The sequence below is a fragment of the Equus przewalskii genome, chromosome 3, assembly GCF_037783145.1.
Source record: "Equus przewalskii isolate Varuska chromosome 3, EquPr2, whole genome shotgun sequence".
NCBI classification, from domain to species: domain Eukaryota; kingdom Metazoa; phylum Chordata; class Mammalia; order Perissodactyla; family Equidae; genus Equus; species Equus przewalskii.
This window is the reverse complement of record NC_091833.1, coordinates 99109009-99135866: the sequence shown is the minus strand read 5'-3', so window position 1 is coordinate 99135866 and position 26858 is coordinate 99109009. Positions and strand designations below refer to the sequence as shown.

The 26858-nt window shown below is 43.4% G+C and overlaps 1 protein-coding gene across 2 annotated transcripts in view; it reads right to left on the bottom strand.

Moving 5' to 3' along the window:
• Positions 1-26858, bottom strand: part of SEL1L3 (SEL1L family member 3) — a 138987-nt gene that overhangs the window by 63251 nt on the left and 48878 nt on the right. The window contains exons 3-8 of one of the 2 annotated variants that reach the window (XM_070613040.1): positions 23002-23060; positions 20833-21403; positions 10008-10134; positions 8251-8372; positions 7791-7906; positions 5181-5239 (exon numbers count right to left, since the gene is read on the bottom strand). In XM_070613040.1, the coding sequence (XP_070469141.1) occupies positions 5181-5239; positions 7791-7906; positions 8251-8372; positions 10008-10134; positions 20833-21106 (698 nt within the window). In that variant the 5' untranslated portion in view covers positions 21107-21403; positions 23002-23060. The remainder of the gene's footprint in view (positions 1-5180; positions 5240-7790; positions 7907-8250; positions 8373-10007; positions 10135-20832; positions 21404-23001; positions 23061-26858) is intronic. The other variant, XM_070613039.1, reaches the window with a different exon arrangement.

Sequence of the window (26858 nt, the reverse complement as noted above, 5' to 3'; positions counted from 1 at the left end):
TGACCTGGAAAAATCTCCAAAATACATTGTTAAGTGAAAAAAAGTAAAATGAAAGTGCAGAACAAAGAGTATATTTTTCAGCCAATACAAAGAAGAATGGTTTGCTTTTGTTCTTTTTTTTTTTTTTTTTGGTATTTGCATTAGAAAAATTCTAGAAGTATATACAAGAAACTAATAAAAGTGTTTCCCTGTGGCGTGGGGGGTAGGGGACAGACTAGATGGGGCAGAGCTGGGAGTAAGGCATCTAACTGTGTATCTTTTCATGTAGATTTGATTTTTTAAACCATGTGCATTTCCTACCTATTCAAAAATTAAAATAGGAATGGGTGGGCAAGGTGCGATCAGAGCATATGTGAACAGCAAGGAGGGGTCAAGCCAGGCATCAAGTGAGAAACAGGCAAAGAGGAAAGAGCCAGGGAGCGCAGAGGGCAGATGGAAGCAGAAGGAAAGAGAACAAACTGTCAGGCAAGCCGCCAGGAGCTGGCGAGCCGCCAGAGTGATAGGCCAGGGTGACGCCAACGGGGACAGAGCAAGCTACCAGCGGTTGGATCAGAGAAGCCAAGCAACCTGGGGTCATCCCAGGAGAGCAGATGGACTGACTGTTAGCGAGGAACCCGACCCCCAGCAGGGGCACCTGGCTGGAGAGGAAGACAAAAGGTGGAGAGATGAGCACTTCTGACAACATCACTGATGGCAGTAACAGCGAACACTAAGAGATCAGCCTTAGGTGAAAGCAACTAAAATGGAAAAGAAGTGCTTCATCTCCTGAAACTTTTCTTTCCAGAATCTCAGGCTTGAAGGGCCATGAGAAGAGAGCCCCTTTTTCTCTCGTTTTTCAGCTGAGATCACAAAGTTATTATCTCCGAGAGCTGTGAACTGATTCTGTTTTTCAAGACCTTAGAAAGGCTCGAACATTCCAACCACCCCCATGAGACAATACCTGGCACGCAGTGGGTTCAGCACAATGCTTCTGCAGTAGAAGGCCCCTTCACAGGCCTCCGCTCACCCACCCAACAGCTCACCCGATAGCCCCTCCCCACAACACGCTGGATGCTCGCCGGCTGGAGGCGACTCTCCAGAGACCTAGTCTCCACACTTTTTAAATAGAGATAATAATAGCACCGACCTACAGGGTTGTTGTGAGGATTAAATGAAATAATATTTAAACAAAGCATTTAGAACAGTGCCTAGCACATAGTAGGCACCATAACTGTTAACTATGGTTATTAATAGTAACTTAATCCACTGTAGGACATTGCTGCCATCTCTTGAGTTGCATGCTTAGTAAGAGTAACACGTGTTCCTTCCCAAACCTGTTAATACCAATTGCACGGTCATTGTAACCGTACAACTCAATTAAATATTACGTTATCCAATAAAATATGGATGGAGAAGAAAGAGTCGTTCATTCTATAAAAATTAAGTTGGATATTTTGGGTAAACTCAGAAAAGAATGGCTACTAAAAAAATTGTTGTGGAATTAAGACAACTGTAAAAGGTTGGAAAAAGAAATTGAGGAAATCTAGAAGGATTGTGCTATTTCACAAGTGTGTTTGTTTTCATTTGGAAGAAACAGAAATTGGGTGCTGTTTATGCAAGAAAGACGACAGGGCACTTTCATCAGTAGATTCATACTCAAAGGAAAGGCCCTGCCTGGAAAGACTGGCAAATGAACGTACATTTCCATTTTTTTAAGTAAAATAAAATGTTTGCAGTAAGTATCTTTTTTATGGATCTTCGCTTTAATAGACTTCTACTAATCAATAAAGTGCTTGGTTCCTATGGTAGTGGACTGTAATATTTTTGGCTTTTATCATTATTATAATACAATGAAATAGGAGCGCTCTCCAATTTGGCCTCCATCCACATGCGAGCCTCCACATTTTTCTCCTCTAAAATTCTCAGTGGCTGCACAAATATTGCAAGAGATTCCTTGCACTGGGCCTTGTTTGATAGCCATCAATTTCGCTGAGATAAAAGCTTTCCCTTTCGAAAATCTCAGACGTGCTGGCAAACCATCTTTACTCTCATCTGGACACAGGAGAGCGCCCTGGTTTATTACGGAAGAATCACCCAGCGTTCTCAAATAGGCCTCACTCAGAACTGGAAATAGCTCCAGCTCCTGGCTTCTCCAGTAGGCGAACTTAGAGACTCAAATTAGCTGCCACCCTCACCTCTCAGAGTAATTCTCATCTTTGACTCACTTCCCCAATACCTGCTCTGAATTCTGACCCCTGTTATCCTTTCAAGTCACTTTATTCATTTCCTTCCCAGCATTCAGCACGATTTGCAATTTTAAACTTATTTGTGAATTTCCTCGGTTAAGATCTGTCTCCCCTAAGAGACTTTTTTAGCTCCATGAAGGCAGGGACTGACTGTATTCTTTCTGTTCAGCATTTTATTCCCAGAGTCCGGCAGCATGTCTGGCATGTGGTAGGCATGTTGGATGACTGAAGATGTACTGGATAGACGAAGGAATCCAGCACCATACAGGTCTGCAGCTGTGGCCTGTCACCGAGCGGTACTGACAGCCTTTCATTCGGGTGTGGCACTGCACTTCTGAGCACTCAATGACTGATCTTCCCACCCCACATTTGTGGGATAACAGCTACCATTGTGTTTACATGACAGGAACAAATAAAAAGGAACGTTGAGAGGCTTTCCCTGGAACACCGATAACCATCTGAAATATCTGATGTTTAGTTCACTGGCTTGGCCCACTCTGAAAGCGGGATTCCAGATATCTGACCACAGGAATCCCTAGTGGACCTGGCATTAACTCTTTGGTTGTTCTAAATGCTGGAGGAGGGCCTGGGAGGACGGCAGGGCCACTGAGGTGGGGGTGAGGGGCACCCTTGGGTCTGGGGACTGCCGGTATCTGGGGACTGCCGATATCACCGGGTGAGTTTTCTGTGTTTTCACGGGGATGTTGAACTGGTACGTACCTGAAAATCGGTCTGATCTTTGGAATCTTATATGACTACACCGATTTTGTCTTTTCTTAACATTTTGACATTTTGTTCATCGTGGATTCTTTGCATTAATTTTGATTTTTAAAAAGCCTATATCCAAATGTAATTTCTCATGATTACTGTTATGAGTTAAACTGTCCCCCCTCCCCCCCTGCAAAATTCATATACTGAAGTCCGAACCCCCAGCACTGCATAATGGGATCTTATCTGGAAATAGGGTCATTGCAGATATAATTAATTCAGATGAGGCCATACTGGAATAGGGTGGGCCCTTAACCCAGTATGACTGGTATCCTTACGATCAGGGCAAATCTGGACAAAGACAGACACTCGCACAGGGAGAACCCCATGTGAAGACTGGAGTTACACTGCCACAGGCTAGGGGACTCTCAGAAGCTGGAGAGAGAAGCCTAGAACAGGTCCTTCCCGGAGCCTTCAGAGGGAGCACGGCCCTGCCGAGCCCTTGCTCTCAGCCTCTAGCCTCTAGAACTAAGAGGCAATAAATTTCTGTTGTTACAGCCAGTCAGTTTGTGGTACTTTGTTCCAGCAGCTCTAGGAAACTCATACAATTACTGAATTTATCTGATGCCTCCTTAAACTTCATGTAGAAAGCACATGCCTCTCTCGCCCCAGACTGGTCCCAGCCCTGGATCACACTGTGGTCTCTCATCTACAACTCACTCCTGTCAGCATCCAGATTTCTGGGATTTCAGAGGAAAGGAAGCTCTTACATGGAAAATAAGAAAGAGCCTATGAAATTCAATCAGTTGTCAAAAACATCCCGGAGTCGGAGGTGGGTGTCAGGGGAGAAAGAGGAAGGCATTATTTTAGATTTCACGTTCTGAAATGCAAACCCTTAATTTCTCAGGACTTCCTTGCAGATAAGAGATTTCCAAAGGAGCCACATATCATCTGTTTCTCCAAAGAGAATTCCCAGGCCTTTCCTATTCTTGAACTCTTCAGAGAGCCCACGGCCACCTGTTACATAACAAAACTCATAGCTGTTGAATTCTTCCTGGCTGGTCTAAATCCGCCTGGTGTGCTTTAAGACTTCTGCTCCGTGCTTCGGCCCCAGCCTCTATGCTACAATACAGCTATCACGTCACGCCTGACCTTGTCTTTGCAGGCTAAGGAATAACACTGCTTTAGCCTTTCTATATAACTCTAATCCTTTAATCCGGCTGTGAAAATAAGCATTGTTCTACATACCCAGGGCATAAAAGAAATCAGTTTGACTTAAATGTAAACAGGAATGGTGAAAAAAAAAAAAAAACCCATAGCATATGCCCCTTTGTCCCAATGTCTCCTTCTCTCTTTGCTTTCCTTCCTTTAATAATTGGTTTTCAAGAAAATGTGGATTGTGTGGGGACTCTGAGTGAACGGAGCCTGTCTGGAGCGGCAGCTTTCTGCTTGGTGTAGTGGAATGACTGAAGGATGGAGGAGCAAATCCCCTAGCCACCATGCCCAGCAGTCCTGATACATTGATTTAAATCATACATACAAAGCTGGCAATTTATGTTTCTGTCCTTTAGACTTACTCTTAAGTGTTGGATTATATACATATTACCAAGCTCTGATGTGGTATCCTGAGTTCCTAAAGAAGATTGCCCCATGGTTCTGACACCATAGAACCCCCTATAACACAGGGATGTCAAAGCAAATTAAAAAATTATGAAATACAAGGCAAGAGACCCAATTCTCAGTTTCTGTAACTCTTGCAGGGAATGGTTACATAAAGATGAAAAGTTATACCAATATCAATGGTTGCATACATTTCAAACTTAGATTATCAACATAAATATGAAGACTGTCTGCTTTTATGTTTTATTCTAGGCCAAAGTTACTGATCATTCTCAATAAGCAACATTAATACTCTGATTTATTTTTCAGAATCCTTTGTGGAAGATAATTTTCAAAGAAAATAAATTATATAAAGTGCCACGAAAGGAAGAATTTACAATGAGATCTGGAGAGAGGATTAGTTTCTCTTACTTAGAAAACAGGTTGTGGGGGAAACAGGGAGAGTTTGTGGATAGTAAAAGAAAAAAAAGTACAAAGACTAGCTATAGGGCGGACTAGCTACAGGCCACGCTTGGAAAAGCTGATTAAGGAGCTTTGGGAATAACGTTAGGGTTGCAGGCTAAAGCGTGAAGATTCCTTGACCCTCATTCAGCAAAATTTTTCAATAAAAAGAAAGATCACACTTACCTAATGGTCTGATTATGGTAACTTTTCAAATCCTGTCCAATGCTGGTGGTCACTGCTATCTATGTTGGGAGAGATACACAAGGATCAGTTACACCTCAATGCCCCACATCATAAATTCAGGTCTGGGTATAAATTACTCATAAAATGTGCTGCAGAGTTTTTCACCTGATCAATTTCTGCAAAAATAAAAGGAACAGTTTACTAGCCCTGTGTATATTTTAAAACTTAAGAAATTTGATTTCTCCAAATGACTTGACATGGTAGGAAAGATCTATAATGCAGTTTCCCCCAATGGGTTTCAGATACTTCCAAATGTCAAGCCAAAGGTTCATTTGGCGTATTGTGCTTAAAACCTTGTTGCATAGAAAGACGAGGAAATGTGTAAGATACGACAAGGAGTTTTTGAAATTTTGCTCTGACTCCGTGAGAGCCTTAGGGGGAAAACGAGCTCGATGCTGAATGTTCTTCACGCACGACTGTTTCCCACCCTCCTTCTCTAAGCACTGAGAATCCTCACTGTCATTTTAACAGTGACAATGGTTTTGTGGTGAGTGTTGTTAGCTGTCACATGTGTTCTTCTCAGGTACTGGACTGCAACATAAGCTCCTGGAGTTAAAGGGCTCCTTTTAGTCTCCAAATGCTAGCACAGAGCAAGCGTTTAGGAAACATGTGCTGGCCCAACTAGATTCTCGAAGATGTGTCTACAACACTGTGTCTGTGAAAAACAAGCTCACCCATGAAACCATCCAGCGCAGCCATAGACAACATGTGGGTTCAGAGAAGAAAAGGACTCAAACCCACTGTTTCTCTAAACCAATCATTTATTTTAAGTCAACTGAGTCAAAGCAATAAGTATGGTAGTCCCGCCACTGAGGAGGATTTTGTATAGAAAAACAATAAATTTTGTTTTGGAACTTATATATATTGGGAAGACCAGTTGGGACGGAAAGAAAGAAGGACAAATGGCAAAAGTCTACTGAAAAAGAAAAAGAATATATTATATACATACATACACACAGACTTCTTTTTTCTTTCTACCCTATCTGGTCTTCCTAATTCTCTTCTTCTGCTTTACCCCATGAACTCTGCTGTTAAATTCATCTCTTTAATTAAAGGACTACTTTGATTTACTCTTCTTCTGCTAAAATATCTTCCATGAAGCCCTGCTGCCTTGCAAGTAGAAATCTAAATTCCAAGATACTCAAGATTCTCCACATTCTAGTCATAAAGAAATTGTTTTCTTCTCTTAATTTTCTGCAGCCCCCAAATTCCTGCTCCAGTCTAACTGACTGATGTGCTAATCCCCAGTGATGTGCTAAAATGCCCCTTCTTCTCTTCTCCATCTCGATTCTGCCCATCCAGAGGAATCTTCTCTTTGAAACCTTCCCTGAGCATCCCAGCTCAAAGTGCTGTCTCCTCTGAGCCAATATGACTCATTTGGCAATTAAGCTCACCTTACAACATCCCTTTACCTGCTTAATGTTACTTCCATAAGTAATCTATAAGCTCCTTCAGTGAACTGCCTTGCATACAGCAGGTATAAACTAAGATCTGTGATTTGCTCTGATGATTTGATACCTGCCTAAGTGATACACAGCTCTGAGCTGACCTTCTCCTTAGGAGAAAGCAGTAACCCAACTATAACGCCATCTTAACCCTCACGTAAACGAGAAGCTAAAATGTGGACCACAGCTACGTCACCAAACATCTTTCAGGAAACAAACAAACATATAAAACACCCCAGCTAACATTTCCCAGACTCTTCTCAGGAAAGCAACAAGGACTGACCTGATTTCTCTTCCCTTCAGAAAAAGGAAATGTGATAAACCTAACCACTGAGGAAGTCTGTGTATCATCTAATACACAAGACAAACAAAACATCTCTTTTAGTTTTCTTACCAGAAAATCACAAATCAATAAGAAAAGCTGATGAGAAAATAAAGCAACCAGAAAAATAGCAGCATTCTGGCATCGTGGATGCTGAGAAATGGAATTGTATTCCATTATAACAACAGATTTGCCATAATCCATAAAATCTGTGCTATGAGAGTCTGGAACAGTTCTGTGCAGTGTTTTATAGTACGAAGTAGATAAAGACCTTCCGTCCCACCAGAATTATCACTTACGTTTGTTGATTATTGTTCGTCTGTTTAAAGCCAAACATAAGCAATTGTTTCAACTGCCAAAAACAGTCAAACCATTTCTTGGCTGAACTAACCACTAAATTTCCTGTAAAAATAAGTTGTAGATCTGATAACACTACATAAACATGGCCAATGCTATTTTAACATTTATCTCCACAAGGCCTGTCTCCCTGAGGGAAAAGGGCTGAATTGCTCAGATAATTGCAGCTACATAGATGGCTATATTATTTACTCATTCACAATATGGTCGCAAGAAGCAGTTTAAAAGTTAATTAAATGGGATGGAATTCTTATGATTTAAACTTACAGCTATAAAAGTTTGACGGAAAAAGTGTATAGCTGTAAAGAGTTCATCATTTACCACAAATTTGCTTTTACAGATTTTCTTGCTCCCTGACTTTATAGCAATGCTTAACATTAAGTGTTGATGCTGGTATGATTCGTGCTGGAGCATGCATACAGATACCTGGCCTCCGTTAAAAGAGATATCCAGTCTAAACCACTCCTTCAAAGGTACGGTGAATTTAGTTTTTACAGCGAGGTCTTCTCCTTTGTCTAGATGCATTTGAATATGCAAGTGGCCTAAAAGGAAAATTAAAGCTCATGAAAATGACAAAAAATACTTAGGAGGGAATGAAGTGGCTACACCTTTTCAACAATTATCCTAAGAAGCTACCAGACCACGTCATGTATCTTCTTCAAACAAAAACAAAAGAACATATAAGTAAGTACATTCCTTTGTAAAGAAGACATTTGTTTTAAGCTTCCAGAAAAAAAGTTCAACCTGAAGCCCACATTTGAAAACCATCATTCTCGCTGAACTGCCACGTTGACAATATCTTCCTTACTCTAGACAGACGTACCTGCCAATAGACAGAGCACAAGAAAATTACAACATCGTTGTAAAGGTTCTTTTTCGTACTTACCCTCTTCGGTAAGAAATACAGAGGGTGTGCCGTACATCTCATTAGAATCAACAAAGTACAGAATTCCACAGAGATTGGCCTTGCAATAATGGAGTAAATAAAGCCACAATGAAACAGTAAACCTGTAAGAAAGAGGGGAAAAAAAATTCGGCAGATTGATATCATCTAAGAACAGGTAATTACAGTTAACAATGACCAAGTAAGTTGCTTTCTTTCCAATGAAGGGACGAATTTGCCTTCATGTTCATCATGAGAGATCAGCTTGCAAGGCTTGATTTTTGAGACAAAGGAGGTGGTTATAGTAACTGCAAAAGACACGAGTTAAGCATCATTGTACAAAACTGGCAGACATTCTACCTTGCACCAAAAACTCTGTTTCTGTGCCTCTTTGAGAATCTCACATGCCTGCCATTGGAATTCTTGATTAAGTCTTATAAAGCCAGACATGGAATAAAAATCTGGATTTTAATAAGAGGTGATTTGAAAAGAAGTTATTCTAATCTCAATGATTAAAAGAAAAAACATAATTAGGGCTTTTTGAGCAATTTTGTTTCTTTCAAAGATAAAAGCCTGAAGGTAGAGAAATGTCATAATCTGCAAATGGCATCACTATATGCTAATTGGGACACACAGCTCCTATTTTAATGCACACATTAGGTTGTTCGGTAACACAGTTCTGGCTGACCAATATGGAACATCTAATCTAATTGTTCCATTTCTGGACTGGGGCTATTTTTGTGGGAAAAAATATTGTACATCTGTGATTTGTGAAGTGAGGATAAAATCACAGTCGTCAACTTAACTAGGGCACATTTAGCCAGGATATGTGATCCATCAATCATTCAGCAAATATTTGCTGGACACTTGCTTGCTGCCACACAGAGTGCTAGGGACCAGCAGTTCAAAGAAGAGGAGCTGGGAATAATTGCATTTTGCACATGAAACAGGAATCCAGGTCAAAACAAATATATAGAGTTCTCTCATTATCCCAGCAAGCAATTCACAGTTTGGGTTAAAGTGGCAGTGGCCCCAGGTTTTTGGGGGATACATCCAAACAAGTCCTTTAGAATATTCTGGGTTTTATAATCTGGCCTCCAAATCAGTGGTAAGATATGCCAGCAGATGGTGTCACACAGCTCCCTCCTGACCCACCCAGCTGAGCAAGCTCATGAAGATAAGTTATTACAAGGAAGCTTAGCAAGAACATACGCTCAGTAAAGTGACTCAAGATCTTTCTACAGCCAGCAGCATGGGAAGAATTAAATCACTCTGCTAAATCCATCCAGTCTGAGGTGAACCAGGAAACATTTTCAGCATCTTCAATTCAGCAGAAGGAAAAAAATATATCTGGGTTTTGCTGAAATCAATGGAGGAGATCAGAAGTTGTGAGATTTTTAAGCAGCTCATCCAATCTTCCAAGAAAGAAAAATCAAAGCAAAGGCTGCAATCTGTGCTGGCTGTGGCTGGCTGCACCTGAAACCCGGCGAGGCCAGGCTCCGGCACCTTCCTCCCCTCCTCATGGCCTTCCTGGGACCAACATGTGAAGTGTGAGGCAAAGTGAGGAAAGCACAGTGCAAGAATAATTGAAGAATACTCTGAAGTTTTCAGGTCCACAGATTCTGCCTAAGTTCTGTAGATCTCAATATTTTTCCAAAGCATGTTACAAAGGTGTTCCTCCTAAGGGGTTCCACTAGCCTGCTCTGTCCTCAGATAAAAAGGGCACCGCCCACCAGCCCGCATCATCTGCCCGTTCTTACACTGGGTAATCTATCCGCTGGCGTCGGGTGGCTTCCAGCTCTCGGTTCAGAAACCTCGGGAACTTCTTCACAATGCCTGTGTTTTCTCCACTGGAAGCATAGAGAAAGCCCAGGAGGGTGACCACATCTGCAAACAGCAAGACGGCTGCCTTTCAATTATCTCCAGAAAAGCATTGCTTCCCAAATCACATTCTTTCTAGAACCCTCTGCCTAGCACCAATCAAATATTTAAATAAAATACTCTAAAACTATTAGCAAACATTTATTGAACATGGAATATATGCCAGGCATCTGCGAAGCACTTTACCGAGCTATCTCAATTAGTTTTCATAACAACCCTATTAAGGAGATCTATCATTAGCTCCATTCTACAGACGAAAAGCCCGAGGCATGGAGACGTAAAACAACTCGCCTAAGGTCACAGAGCTAATAAGCGGTGGAGCCAAATTTCAAGTTTGCAGCTCAGGTCCTTGGTGCTTAATCATTTTATATACTTCCCTTCTAACGTTAAGGAAAGCATTTTGAATTTGTGTAATAACGGTACGTTATCATTTCAGCAGCACTCACTCTGGTCCACACTGCTGTAAAAAAATAATATTTAATAATTATAAATATACATATAAATTCACTTAATCCTCATCATTGTCCCCAGTCTACAGATGAGAAAATAGATGCACAGCTGCCAAAATAGTAACTAACATTTATTTAACACTGAAAATATGCCAGGCAACATGTTAAGCACATTTCAGGAATAATCTTGTTTAATTTTACAACTTACGAAAGAAGTTCTGTTAGTATCCCCATTTATCAGATGAAAAAACTGAACCTTGGAGATTATAATAACATAAGCTGGACCTGGGATTCAAACTCAGGCAGGTTGGTTTCAGAATCCATGCTCTTCACCTTGCAGTTTCTTTCTTCTGTACAGACTTTCCGCAATATTCAACACATCACCCTCTGCAAAAATTACTAACCATATCCCTTCAAACCAGGGAGCCTTCCACTGTAGTTTGCAAATGTGGGAGAATTCTGTGGCTACAGAAAGGAGGCATGTCCATAACAAATTGTAAGGTGGAACTGAGTTATTTCATCTATATTTAATACTTACTGCTTTAAACAAGGCCAATATTAAATTTTTATTTCCTATATCCACCCCCCTTCAAAGAAAAAAGAATTCACTGAGCTCAACCTAGGAATAAAGATCATTTTTCTCTTTCTTAAAATGCTCCTTGGTTTAAATGTCCATGATTAAACGGTGGAAATACTCTATTTTCTGGGGCTTCTTGGAGAGGGAAGAGTTGATTTCTGAGCAAGTTATCGAATGTCAATATTGGCACAAATTATAGGAGCCTGGGATGCTGGACACCCGGCTCTTGTTCCCCACTGGGGAAAATATTTTATTATAGAGAGAGGTACCTCTGATGCATTATAACTTGGAAATCATGAGAGCACAGTTGTCATAGTCTCAGACCCCCATGTTTATAATAGAATTCAAGAAGCCAAATTTCCCCCAGTGCCCACAAATCTACTCGCTTTGTTGTAGGTAAAGATGCATTTGGAAATCCAAAAGAGTGAAGCTATCAGTTCTAACAGAAACACTTCTAATCTTTTTTTCTTTGCAGTTTGAGCTCAATTTGGGCACACTGGATTTGCTGGTCTGTTACGGGAGCAGGGAGGGGGAATGGAAATGGAAATACTGCAAGGATGTGTTTGGAATTTGGGGGAAAAAATTTACCAAGAGGTTGATACCAGCCCAACCTTGGTTTGGCTTCCATCGTGTTGAGTGGAACATAAGAGACCAGATGGCCACGTCAGGCCCCTGGGAGGCCTTCTGGTAGTGACTGCTGTTGAGTTATCTAGTGTATAGTAGAAACACTTATAAAACAAGCAGGATTTGATTCTGCCCAACCTGACTCCAGTCAAAGGAGCCTTCATAAAGGAGGTTTCCAAAATGAAAGGAGTTAAAAGAGAATGTTGATGAGCCTCTCCCTTATCAGGGGATCAAAGTAAAGCGGGGTTGAGCAGGAGACTGTGGAAGGAAAATCTAAGACCCAGTGATCTAAAATAATTCTACAAAAACACATATTTTTTGTATCCAACAAAACCAAAGCAATGGTGGTTTTCTTGTAAAATCTATAGCTTCGATAGTTTTATGATTTTGAATTCTATTACAATTTTCCCTCAGTATAATATTGTCTTCCCATTTAACTAGAAATAATTAATAAGAATGAAGTTTTGGAGCAGGAAAGGACTTTAGAATTCATCTAGCCCAGGATCACATATGAGCTATTTCCTAGTAACTGACTATGGCTGCTTGGAGCACTATGGTTCATTAGTGATGGCTCCCACAGACACTAGAATGGGAAGGAACAGTACCAATGCCATTCACCATGGAAGAATTGACAGGTAGGAAAATTTAGGTCCAAAGAGGTTAAGTGGCTTGCCCAATTTCCTCTAGAATGTAAGCTCCAAGAAAGCAGGGACGTTACTTTATTCATTATTCCATCCCCAGAGCCCAAAACAGTGCCCAGCACTTGATAGAGGCTCCATAAACATTTAGTGAGTGAATGTGTGCATGAATAAATGAATGAATGAACAAACGAATATAGTGTGGGCAAATCAGGATTTGAACCTCTCTTTCACCCAAAACTTCCCACAATTCTATAATGTGCCCCATGCCATCTAATACAAACAATAGTCACTCTTCTTTCAGATCCTGCCCCCAAATCCGTTTCTTTGCCTAATCTGGAATGAGGAAGCTGGGGGGGGGGGGGGGGAAGGCATCCTTACGACACAAACATAAAACGCCAGGAAAATAGTTCAAGTTTGGAACCCACCCCCTCGCTTATTTTATTTCCCCAAATTTTAGAGCAAGAAGCAGCATTAGATATTATATGGTGCAGACTCTTTCCTTTGGGGGCGAGAAAGGTGTTAGCGTCTTGTTGAAGGTTGTAGAGCTAATAAGAAGCCCAAGTATGATGCAAACCTGGTCCCCCACTCTGTAGCCACTGGGTTTTTATTAAACCACATCACATCTCACAAGTCTTCCCAGAGAGAACGAGGGCTGATGGGCAGCGGGCACGCCCCTGTGAGGCCATACTGGTGGTTGAAACACTGAAATATCTCCATATTGGTTAGATAATTGGTGCTGTCTTGAACTTCCAAGGCCTCATGACCTACTATCCATGCCGCCCCTCCTTCAGGGTAGAGCCTGGCTCAGCAGGGACCTCCAGCATCATCCTGTTTCAGCACTAGGGCCAGCGCCCGGGGAGACTGACTGGGGCCCCCATCTCTTCTGGATTGTTAAGTATTTCGAACAGCACCCCTGAGTGGGGTGGCGTGGGGGTCACATAGACCATTTTCCAGTTCAGCCGAGTTGACAGAGACACCAGTTCTGGGGACGGTGTCATCCCCACGTAACAAAGCCATGCTCAGATGCACTCCAAACGCACCACAGTGATGCCACTGAGATCCTCAGCCCATTCTGGAGAAGTGAGAGATGGTCTTCATGCAAGGAATAACAGTGACTATAAATCTGTAAGTGGAACCTGGAGGAAAGGAAGCTAAGATTTTCCCAACCTGGAGAAGTAAAGCTAGAGCGCAGGTAACTCAATAACGCTTTCCAAACACAGGCCATTAAACAGGCAGCGGCAACAGGGTGTTTCATTTTCTTTAAAGCCAAAGCCTGAGAACAAAAACTCTATTTTCTAGCAAGTATGATTTAGGTCAGAACTTCCCCCAAAAGGATACTAGGCAGTGAAGTGGGTTACTAAGGAAGTCTGTGGAATATTCAATACTAGGAGTCTTAAAAATAAAATAAATTCCTCTCCTAGTAATTTATCCTCCAAGCATACTTATACGGGTGCACAAAGATCCATGTACAAACATGTTCGGTGAAACCTTGTTGTTAACTGGAAAAGACTAGAAATGACCTGCACGACCATCAGCAGGAGACAGGTTAAATAAATTATGGACTGTCAGGCAAAGGAATGCTAAGCAGCTATTGAAAAGAAGGAGGTCTCGCAGCATGCACTGCTGTATAAAAATCTCTGCCGTACTCTTAATGAGAGCGGGACAGTTATGGTACCCTCCCATGTGTGTTGGAAGAGGACACACAAGAAACCAGTGTTACTCAGTTTGTCTGGGGGAAGGGACTAGAAGGCTCGGGTGGGCGGGAACTTACTCTTCCCCCTAAACCTTTTTACACTATCTGAATCTTTTACTAGGTACATGGATTACATTTTGGCTAAAAAAGAAGAGAACGACATCTCTGAGCATTTCCGTGCAGGCGGGGAGAAGGAGCCAGCCACACTCCGAGGCCTCCCCATCCTGGGCCTCCGAGGCTGTTCAATCTGCTTCAAAGAGACAAAGTCCAGTGGGTGAGGAAAACAGGATGATTCACACCAGTAAAAATCCAGCTCAAAAAAAGAGGATTGCTTCTAATTTAGAACCTGGGTTAGAACCGTATTAGCATATTTCGGAGAGGCAGCATAGCAAAGTCAAAGGAATTAGGAAGCTTGGGCTCCAGTTAAAGAAGCGCCCTGAGCCTTGGTTTTCCCCTCTGTAAAGAGAGGACAAGAATAATTCTGTCTTTCCCATGGGACTATTATGAGGATTAAATGAGACAATGCGCACAGAAAAAGTGCTTTGAAAATCAGAAAGGGCAATGCAGACTCCAGGCATTAATTAGTGTTATTACTGAAAAATTCCGACTACCATGATTAACTGGGGGAAAAAAAGGAGTCAGTCTTTTTTTTCCCCTAAACGTGCCAAATATAGACTTCCTATAATAACAGAAGGTAACACTATGTCATTGACTTGAATAGTCTCACTCCATAAACTGATATTTTCAGAGACAGGAAAAGTCTGGCCCCAATATTTGACTTAGTCTTCTATTATTTTGTTGTAGTGGAATTTTGTTATAAGAAATCATGCTTCCAATCCATTGGATCTGAAGATGAGAATGAATTTTTAGTGAAAGGAAAAGAGTGGAAAAGAAGAAAACTGTCATGTTCCCCAGTTTCTAACCTAAGAGAAAAGATCAGAAAAACAGTCACATAGGTAGACAGTAGGGCAGAATGTTTAATAGCCCTTAGCATGGCATTTAAGAACCTTCGAACTGTGGCCCCGACCTGCCTTTCCAGTCTTATTTCCCGAATCGCCCAACTCACAGGTGAGATTCTACCTGAACAAACGTGTGGCTCCTGTGCAGCTACTCCACATTTCCACCCTGTGGCCGGCACTGGTGATCAGGCCACAAGGCGTGCTTTCCACTAGGCACAGACTCAGCCTCAGAATCCTTCTCAACATCATGCTCTGGGCAGCCACCCCCATCACGCGGAGTTGGCATACAAGATGAGACTTATTTGCCACTCCTCGCATCAAGGGATGCAGGCTCGTCACATCGCCCCATGGAGCTGCATTTTCTCCTCTGCGTGGTATGGTTCATGTTTTCCCTTCCGCCCAGATGCCCTTCCCTCTCTTCCTTTTCTCACTATGAAAACTCTACTCATCCTCCAAGCCTCTGTCCAAATGTCACCTCTTCTATGAAGAAGCCTAACAAAGCTCCTAACACATAAAGACTGCTCAGTAACTTTTTTTAATGAATGAATGACTTAAAATAAATAAATAGTTCCAGGACATCCCTCCGCAGTATTGCCTAATAGCTAAGTGTGGCATTTGGGAACCAAACTACCTGGGTTCAAATCCCAGCTCCATTATCAATAGCTATGTGACCTTAGCCAAGTTACGCAACCTCTCTGAGTCAGTTTCCTCCTCCTCCTCTGTAAATAGGATGGTAGAGTACCGGACAGATTAAATCAGATACCCACATAAAGTATTTAGCACAGGGTCTGGCACATGGTGAGTGCTCAGTCAAGGAAAGTGGCTGTTATTATTTTTAGTCATGTTTACCTCCCACATAAGCACCTAAAGAGAGAGAGGGACGGTGTCTGTGTCTTTGAACCTCCAGACTTAGTAAAGAAATTGGTACATTATAGGTGCTCAATTAATCTGTGTTTAACTGAATTGAACATGACACATACTATGAACAGAGAAGGTTACCAACAGAGAGGAGGCCAGAGGGTAGAGAGCTAATTTCCAACTGTGGGAATCAAAAAGAAAGAAAAAAAGCTTCAGGGTTGGGCGGGGGAGGGGGGAGTGGGAGAAGGGTGGAAATCTGAGCTGGTCATTGAAATATGGGTATGATTTTGCCAGGAAGACATGGAAGGTGGCAGCGGGAGGGAGGTGTAAGTGGAGAGAGGGAGTCAGGGATGGCAGCTATCCCTGGAAAAAGGAACTCCTTTGGCCAAAGCAAAGGGCTGGGATCACAGACTCCAACTGGGGGACAGGCAGGACGAAGGTGAGCACCTGTGTGGTGGCAAAGGAGAATCACTGATCGGGAGGCGGCAGACTTCACCAGCACAGCCCAAATGGGCTCTTCTGGGGAAGCTGAGGGGTGCCAGTTCCGGGGAAGGAACACAGCCACCCCGACCCACGCATGGCCCCTAGGGTGGCAACACAGCCCCGGAAGGATGTTGTCACACATAAGCATAAGAGAGAAAAAGGTCCTGGCCATTCGGCTAAGAGCAACCGTCATTCATTTGACAAATGGTCACTCCATACCTGCCATATGCACGTGCTGTGCCAGGCACAGGGACAAAACAAAACAGGACTCTGGCCTCCTGGAGCTTCTGCTCTAGTATGGAGACACTCAACAGGCCAATAAGCAATTAAATATATTTAACTACAATGTCCGGTGGCAATAAGGCTATGAAGGAAAATAAAGGTGGATAACCATGGGGCAGGGCTGGGGCTGCCATCTTAGATAAGGTGGACAAGGAAGCAGTCTCTGATGAGATGACATTTTCGCAGAGGGAGGAAGGAGGTAAGGGAGCAAGCCATGTAGTGACCTAGGGGAGGGGTTTCTTGGGTGGAGGGAGCAGGAATGCAAAGGTCCCAAAGTGGAAAGGATCTTGGTTCACTCAAGGAGGAGCAAGCAGGCCTAAGTGGCTGGGACAGGTAGGCAGAGGGCAGCACGGCAGGAAGGACGCCAGCAAGGGGACAGGGACAGATTCCACAGGCCATGGTAAGGGATGTGGGCTGACCTTCCTGACTGCAATGAGAGGAACTGTCTGCAGGGAGCAATGTGACCTGCTCACACACGCTGCTGTGAGGGGACTGAGGACAAAGTGGGGAGGCCATTTGCAGGCTGCTGCCAGAGTCCAGACAGGGACGGTGGTGGCTTAGACCAGGACGACAGCAATACATGTCGTGAGAAGTGACTGAATATGTGATACAGTCTGAAGATGGAGGCCACAGGACCAGCCGACCTCTCACAATAGGATGTGATAGGAAGAGAGCTCCAGGTGGACCCCTAGAGCTGTGCGGTAGATTTCTTTCTCTCAGTGAGTTCACGCATGAGTCAGGGATACATGTGACTGGAGAGCGACAACAGCTAACGCCTAGTCCCCTCCCCCAAGGAAATGGATGACAATAAGCTGCAGGTGTGGTCTGCCTACCACCTAGGGCCACACGCCCAGGGTGCAGCAGGCACAGGTGCACCAGAAGGACACGTGGCAGAGCCTTGGAACACACATGTCCTAAGAGGCTGCCCACTTCTAATCCGGGGCAGGTTTACTCAGCAGGGCTGCAAAAAAGTCTGTGGCACCTCTGCCGAAAATCAGACCACCAGCCAGGCTGGGCACGGGTCCTGGTGAAGGAGATAGCTGCAGGGGGTGTGTCTGGACACACACAGCCCTTGCCTCGGGAGTCTAACCTAAGCTTTTGGTGGGGGGTGCCCTGTGATCATCATGGAACATCCATGAACAGGGACTTTGGTTCTCTATTTTTATAAAGGAAAAAGAAAATGAAAGCAAGGTGGCGGCGGGGGGGGGGGGGGGGGGTACTTCAGTTCGGATGCAGAGCCCTTGTCGGACACCAGGCACTTGACACAGAAAACACTCCCCACACCCCACACCCATGCTGGCTGCAGACGACTGTGATGGGACCAGACATGAAGGCGCCCCCGTGGCTCTCTAATGGCATCTTGTTGTTCAGACTTGACTCTTGTTCATCAAGAGCCAAATAAAGGAGCCTCTGCTAAGAACAAGCCAGAAGCCTGGCTCCCTTCCATCGCACAGCCGATATCAAGAACAAAGGTCGTGGACACCTTCCATAGGGCTGCCGCTGGCTCTCTTTTGATTTGTCTTTTAAAGAGAGGGAGAGGAAACGGACCCCTGTTTTGGTGAGCAAATCACAGTCGTGCAAACAGCGCCGGTTTTGAGGGTGCACAGAGCACTCCCCTATTTCAGTGACTTTGACTTTCAGGAAAGGTTTTCCTCTGCATTATGCTTTTATCAGATTGGTTCTCACCCCAGAAGTAATGCTCTGAAGAAGCTGGGGAGAAAAATCCCACTGTGCTATTCTGAAGAATACAAATTCTATGAATTTGAGAAGGAACAACAAAAGAAAGAAAAGACGTCTCACATTTTAAGGGTATGTTCAGGCGCCCTAAGAACTCAGCCGGCTCATAAATGACTTCATTTGAAAACTTTCTGCTTGCAATTCAGGCATCCTTCAATGAGAAATATGTGATCTGCCAAACATGAAATGGAATCATTAAGCCCTGACAAAATCGGAGGCAACGTAACACTATGGCTGCGTGTGCCCCGTGTTTCCTCCTCCTTAACAAATTAGGGATCCCTGTGGATGGCATTCCAGACGGAGGCTAGCATGGGGTTCCGCCTGGAAAAGGGATGCACATTGATCATCGAAACGCAGGCAGCTCGACGATTGCAGATATTGAATTACCTACCCCGTCCTATCCCCAATGCACACACACACAGAAAAGGAACTTGCCTTTTTCTTCTAGATATCTTTGTCTTTAAAGCATTGCACCATCATGGAATAAGCTAGACACTGAACAGGGTTATTAAAACAAAATGTAGGATAAAATTGTACAGAACCATATACACATACACAAGTGCACATAAAAACTGGTGAAATATGAATAAGGTCTATAGTCTGGTTAATGGTATTAAAGCAACGTCAGTTTCCTGGTTTTGGTATTGTACAAGCGTTATGAAAGATGTCACCATTAGGGGAAGCTTGTGGAAGGAGACATGGGAATCTCTACCATTTTTGCAACTTCCTGAGACTCTATAATTATTTCAAAATGAACAGTTTTTCTTTTAAATGCCAAATGTGTTGTTTCTATGGCAAGTGGGTTCTGATCAATTATAATATGTGGTTGCACAGGCCCTTTAAGTTTTCATTCTATGCAGGGCAGTTTTGGAGTGGCCCCAGGAAACAGTCATTGCCATTGTTTCCGCCAGGTCCTTAAGTCACCTTGCCCCAAACCAGGCCTCTTAAAGACTAGGAGGTGTCAGTCACAGCGGTGGAAGGCAGTGCTGTCACAGGTCCATGGACTTCCTCCACCCCGCAACCCTGCCTGGAGGTCTGGCCACAGTAACTCTAGACCCACGTCCTGCCCGCTCTGCCCCTGCTGCACAGGCTCTCAAGCTTTGGGATGCATCAGAGCCCCGAGGATGTGTTTAAAATGCTGATTCCAGGGCCCTGTTCCCCACAGACCCTGACTGAGTAGGTACTGGATGGGACCTGGGAATTTGCATTTGCAACAGGAGCCCTGGGTGATTCTGTGGCAATGTGTCCTAGGGCCACACTTTAGGAAACACTGCCAGACCCCAGGTGGTGCCTGGGAGCATGCCCGGGGTTGACTCCCCATTGCAGAGTAGCGAGGAGAGCTGGCAGGTGCTCAGCATCCACATAGCAAGGTGCCCCTCCAACCAGTGGAGAGAACTTCTGACCCCTTCTTCCAAGTGCACACAGCCAGAGATCTCCAACCCCCATGCCTAAGAGAGGCTGAGGAGCCTCCTGCATTGGTCCTTCGGTGGCTGTGACCATGTGGTATTTAGGATAAAATGCAGAGTTTGGACTCTATCATCATCATGGCTTCTTTTCACTGAGTGCTGATTATATGCTAAGCAAATTACACCTCATTTAATTCTCACAACACTGTTCTGAGGGAATTGTTATTTATTATCCCCATTTTACAGATAAGAAAACTGAGGCTCCAAAAGTTCCAAAATTACACAGGCAGAAAGTGGCAGAACCAGGAGTCGAACCCGGGTCTGCTTGGCTGAAAAGCCAGTGCTGCACTAAAAATAACTGCCACTTGAGGGATTTTTTTTTTTTTTTAAAGATTGGCACCTAGGCTAACAACTGTTGCCAATCTTTCTTCCTTTTTTTTTTTTTTCCTGCTTTATTCCCCACCCCCCACCCCCCATACATAGCTGTATATCTTAGCTGTAGGTCCTTCTAGTTGTGGGATGTAGGACGCCGCCTCAACGTGGCCTGACCAGCAGTGCCATGTCCACGCCTAGGATCCGAACCCTGGGCCGACGCAGCAGAGCGTGCGAACTTAACCACTCGGCCACGGAGCCCCCCCCGTCTTGAGGGATTTTTGAGGGGAGACGGGGAGAAAGATTTTCCCAACCCTTGCTTCAGTGGCATTAATACCCCTTTTCTCCTTAAAGCAGATCTAAACCTCCCAAGGCCCCGTTCCATGCCCCCTTTGTCCTTCCCACTTTCATCTTCAGTCCTTTTCTCTCCTACTCTTTCTCCTCTCCTCACCTTTTTAATTTTCCCCTTTCATCCTCAAAGTCCGAAATTACAGACGCAGTGTGTCCCTTCATTTCCCTCGCCTCCTCCACTGCTAATATAAGAGTTTTCCCCTGCCACCCTCTTATGACACAGGCTATCTGAAGAAATGCGAATTAGGTTCCCAGCAAGGCGAATGACCTACCATTTTCAAGAGGACACTGGGGAATCTTGTTTGCTCGAAGGTTCCAAATATAATCTGTGTTCCACTCAAGGCACACTTGATGATCTTTGAAAGGGCGTTCAAAAGGCGGGACGGTAGTCAGCAGAGTATAATTCGTCGCCACGGCGTATAGCAAGTTTTCCTCCCATTTAACATTTAAGTCTCCACCACTATATTTGTGAGTAATCCAGGCGCGTAGTACCACCGCGGACACCGAAATGGAATATCTGATGAAATAATCATCTCTGTAAACCATGATGCTCGGAAATTTCACGTGTACTATTTGTCTCCTGCTGGTGTGAAGGTGTTTCTCATTCTTCCACCTCTTTTTGTACACGGGAATGCTGCTTCTGAACTCAGAAGAAACGACTGCTTCCAAATTGACGACACAAGGTTGAGAGCATAAGTACTCGACCGAGACTTCAGAAACGTTGCGAACGTTTCCTTCAAAGACAGTGAAATAAATAAAGTCTTTGTAAGCCAGGCTCCGCTCAGCTTTGGGTATCACCGACGTAGTCAGGGAAGTCTGCCTGCCCAAAGACGGCACAAAATTCTGAAAAGAAAAAAATAGATATAATAAGTTTAAACATCACCATATTAACAGATATGTGCATCATTATTTTCCTGGGCTAAAAAAATATCCAGCTACATAAAGCGATGCATGCGGAAGATAAAAGATGTCGAAACTACGACAGAACAATTGGAGAAAAACCAGCATACACACAAATGAAGATTAGGTCACATTACACTCTCTCCTCAGACTCAGGAGCATCTGCTGATCGAAATGTGACTTTCAAAGCTATGTGGCAATCATTCCAGAGCTGGTTTCCAAATGGAGGAGCTAGTTCACAACAAATCCAGTAGCAGCGCACCTGCCTTAGAGGGAAAAAGAGACAATCCAGACATGCCCAAACTATGATCATAACTTCAAATCGTGGTGAGATGCAGCCAAATCAAATGGTGGGAGAAGAGTTCAAAGGGCACCTGAGAGAGAACATAACAGGGACAACAACCGTTTTGCTCCCGAAAGTGCTAAGCCAAAGCAAGCGTGAGTGATGGATGGACCAGCAGGAGCTTTCTGTCGCTCCAAATCACACACAAGCAGGCTGGGACCACAGGCTGCTGTCCGAGTCTTTTACCATGGATGGTGCTACACGGGCCAGGAAAGATTTTGCCATGTGTTTATTCATCTAGTTTTTTAAATGATGAAGATCTCTCAATGTGGACATTCCTTCCAGAAGAAATTTGGAAAGTTTGGTAGTGAAACTAAGGCAATGTTTTAAGCACAAGGCACTGAAGCATGGGTCCTAAGAGCTCTTCTGAATACAACTTCGTGATTTGGGCATCCAAAATAATAGCAAAAATGTTACTTTGGACCACTTCACATCCATTAGAATGGCTATTATCAACAACAACAACAAAAACCAGAAAGTGACAAGTATTGGACAGGATATAGAAAAACTGGAACCCTTGTGCATCGCTGGTGGGAATGTGAAACAGTGCAGCCACTGTGAAAAGCAGTACAGCACTTCCTCAAAGACTTAAACACAGAATTATCGGGGCCGCCCCGTAGCCGAGTGGTTAAGTTCGAGCGCTCCGTTTCAGCGGCCCAGGGTTTCACCGGTTCGGATCCTGGGTGCGGACATGACACCGCTCATCAGACCACGTTGAGGCGGCATCCCACATGCCACAACTAGAAGGACCCACAACTGAAAAAATATACAACTATGTATTGGGAGGATGTCGGGAGAAAAAGCAGAAAAAACAAAAAAAAGAAGATTGGCAACAGCTGTTAGCTCAGGTGCCAATCTTTAAAAAAAAAAAAAAGAATTATCATACAATCCAGCAATTCTACTTCTGCGTATATGCCCAAGAGGTGACAGCAGGCACTGGAAGAGAGCTCTTCACAGTCATACGCTCATGTTCACAGCAGCATTATTCATAATGGCTAAAATGTGGACACAACCCCAACGTCCACTGATGGGATGAACAGATAAAATGTAGTATATACAAACAAAGGAATGCTTTTTTAGCATTTTTTTTAAGGAAGGAAATTATGACACATGCTACAACATAAATGAACTTTGAGGACATGCTAAGTGAAATAAGCCAGTCACAAAAAAAACCCAAATACTCTTTGATTCCACTTACATGACTACTAGAGTAGTCAGGTTCATAGAGACAGAAAGTAGAATGGTGGTGGCCAGGGGCTGGGGAAGAGGAGAACGAGGAGTTAGTGTTTAATGCGTACAGAGTTTCAGTTTTGCAAGATGAAAAGTATTCTGGAGATGGATGGTGGTGACGGTTGCACAGCAGTGTAAATGTACCTAATGTCACTGAATCATACCCCTAAAAAAGGTTAAAATCGTAAATTTTATGCTATGAATATTTTTTACCACAATTTTGAAGAAAAAGGTCACTGTAGTCTTTTCTAAAGAAGGAAGAAACAGGGACCCTGTTCTTCAGTTCTGGCCTGGGGCTGTAGGAGAGGCAGAGTGGATAAGGATCAGGAATCCTGTTTACAAATGACAGTGACACAAGACAGGACATGGCCAGTGCTCTGGTCAAACTACAAACAAGCCCGAAAGAAGCACAGCACCAGGTGAGAGCAATTCTGACTGGGGGGGTCTGGGACAGGCTTTATGGAAGAAATGGTACTTCAGTTGGGCTTTGAGGGATGAAGAGAAGTTCGTTAGGTAGAGAGGCAAAGGGGAGACACTGCAGGTGATGTGAACAGCTTAAGTAGGGCCAAGAAGGCAGGGAAACGCAGGCGTATTTGGGGACTAGCAAGCAGCTTGGTTTGGCCAGAGAATAGAAGAGGGTAAAGACACAGAAGGACATGGGGATATGAGGTTAAAAGGCAGGGTCCCGGCGCTGGAGGACACTGAATCCCAACCCAAAGAACATGCACTTGTTTTCAACTAACAACAAACTATCAATGAAGGTTTCTGCAAAAGAGGATGGTGTTTCTATTTTAAAGTACCGACAGTCATTTAGAAACAAAGCTGACAATGAAGAAAAATAAACAAACATAGTTCATTGCAAATTCTCATAGTAAGAGAAATGCAAATGGAAACTACACTGAGATACCATTTTTAACCTATTAGATTCACGGAGATTAAAAAGTCCATTAAGTCATTGTACTGGCCGCCGAGCATAGGCGAGTCTGCCCTGTTCTGTCTTGCTGGTGGGAGTGATATCCACGAAGGGCAATTGGGCAGTGTCTATCAAAAGGATCAAGCCACCCACACTCTGGGTCAATAATTCCTCTTCTAGGATTTTATCCTACAAATATACTCAAATTTATGCAAAATGATGCATGTATAGCTTTTCACTGCAGCAGTGTTTGTCATAGCAAAAGATGAAAAACTTAAATGTCTGTCAAGAGGGCTGGTGCAACAAATTATAGCACATCCACTCCTGGAGTACTACACAGCTACTAAAGTGAAGAAGAGCTTCATGTACACAGAATGAAATGATTTCCAAAGTTTGAGTTTTGGTTTTTTTAAAGCACGGTTCAGAAGTACCCGTTGGATTTTTTAAAAAAGGAAAAAATATAGACATATTTGCTTGAACACACATGGCATTGGTTAGTTGCATAAAGGATGAGGGGACCAGGAGACAGGGTAAGTGAGAGATCGGGACTGTACGTCCTTACTTATCTTTTGAATTTTGCGCTACATGAATTTTGGGGAAAAAATAGTGAGGGGAGGGGAGAAAAGCAACAGTCCTAAAAGATGAAAACGGAAAATGTAGCTTCTCCCAATGGTAGAGGGAGAACAGGAGAAGGGGGGGCCATTCCTCTAGATTCGTCATGGGAAATCTGTGGGAAGAAACATGTCAAGAGCAGGGCACAGTCCAAACTGCCCATCCCTGCAGGGGGAGGCTGAATTGTTTTATGGGCTCACTTCCACTTCCAAATTACAGGGAGGGAAACACATACAAAAATAATCTTATAATTAGAAGTAGAGCATGTTAGCAGACGAGCCCTTGGTGACAAGCCGGCCCAGTCCATTTTTCAGACGAGCAAATGGCAACGGAGAGGTGACATCCTCTGACATCACCCAGCTGGTGGCTTTGCAGAGGCAAGCCCAGAAACCAGGCTCCTTTTTGTCACCCCCATTCCCACCCCATAGGCACAAGAGCGAGACGAAAGAGTTGCATTGCACAGCTGCCTGGCAACTCCAGGCTAAATTCTGCTTTCAGATGAATAGAGATACAGTCGGTGTTTGTCCACAAGTGGTGGTTTATGCATGTGGCCAGATGTGCCAAGATGTGGCCCCCTTCTCAAGATGCGAATCAAGCCATTAAGCCCACAACAGAGTTCAGCAGAAGCCAGAGATCGCTGGCACTGATGGAGGTTGGACTAGGACAGCAGCCAATGAGTGGCCAGCGCTCCTCATTCCAAATGCCCCCAGTGGTGCCCTTCCACAATTCCACCGGAAGGAGACATTGCTTATTTAGCGAGACAATAGGGAGGAGAGTCCAGGACATGCTGTGATATATTAAATATCACGTTGTGTTCCTTTTCAAAGAATGACTTAACACCTCTTCCTCTTTCTTCACATGTGTACCTCAAAACCTCACTAAGGCGCAGTCCTCCCACTTCGATTTTTTTTATCATGTTTTTATTGCTGATGCTAGGAACTCCAGTGAAAACCTTTTTTAAACAAAATGCAGGGAGAAGGGCTATTTGATTTCACTATGTTTCATTGCAAAGTGCAGTTAATAATAATGTTCCTTACTTTACATCTTATTGCTAAAAATGCACCAGCCCACTTTTCTGTGTTAATAAACACAGCATGCTGAATATGGTTTCAGTTTTGCTTATGATCCATGGTGGCCACAGGTCACATTAAACACTCATAATATGGCTGGTCCAAACTGAGATGTGCTGTTAAATGTAAAATATACACTGGATTTCCAAGATTAAATATTAAAAAAGGAGGTAAAAGATCTCATTAATAATTTTTACACTGATTACATGTTGAAACGATAATATTAGGATACAGTGAGTTAAATATATCACTGACATTAATTTCCTGTCTGTGTTCACTTTTTTAACGTGGGAACCAGAAAATCTGAAATTATATATTTTGCTCGCTTTTCTGGCTCACATCATATTTCTACTGGAGGGTGCTATTCTAGATTTGAGGTCAGCAGACTTTTCCTGACCATATGGTAAAGGACCACACAGTAAATATTTTAGGTTTTTAGGCCACTCAACGTCTATCGCAACTACTCAACTCTGCCGTGGTATCGAGAAAACAGTCACAGACAACTCATAAGCAAATGAGCATGGCTGTCGTTCAGCACCGCTTTGTTTACAAAAACAGGCAGCTGCCTGGATTGACCCATGGGCCAGTTTGCTGACCGCTGTTCTAGATTATCAAACTTTTACTGTAGATAGTTTTGAAGAACACGAAGTGACAGAAGATAATGCTTTTAAAGGAATTATCATAAAGAAGAAATGAAACTAATAACCCAGTTAGGCATAATTTCATGTATGTGTAGTTGATGGGGCTAGATCTATTATTTTACTAAGGTTCCCTGGTCGCGGTGTTGACATCTTACTTTTGTTTCTTTCAATAAAGATTTAAGTAGGATAAGAAGTTGGAGCCAGGCTGGGCAAAGAGATATAATTTCACAGACTGAGAAAGATTATTTGAGAAGTGGAAGAAGCATGAGTGACAGCTAGGGTACAAGAGAAGATCAACCTCAGGGATGGAGCAATTTTTCTTAATATGACGGGGGTGTGCTGGTCCCAAGGCGGACCTCGAAATGAGCATATGTAGTTTAGGAGCATGGTCTAAATCCCTCAAGAAGGTGTTAACCATCTTCAGTCTTTGGGCACCTGTGCAATGTAGGAAGCTGGCATCTCGTAGGTTGGAATGGACCCAGTGGGCAGCTGCCACACCATGAATTGTGGCCACCTCTGTTATGTACAAAACCAACACCGATTAGCAACACATCACACTCTAAATATTGATTAAGCTGAAGCTGATTTC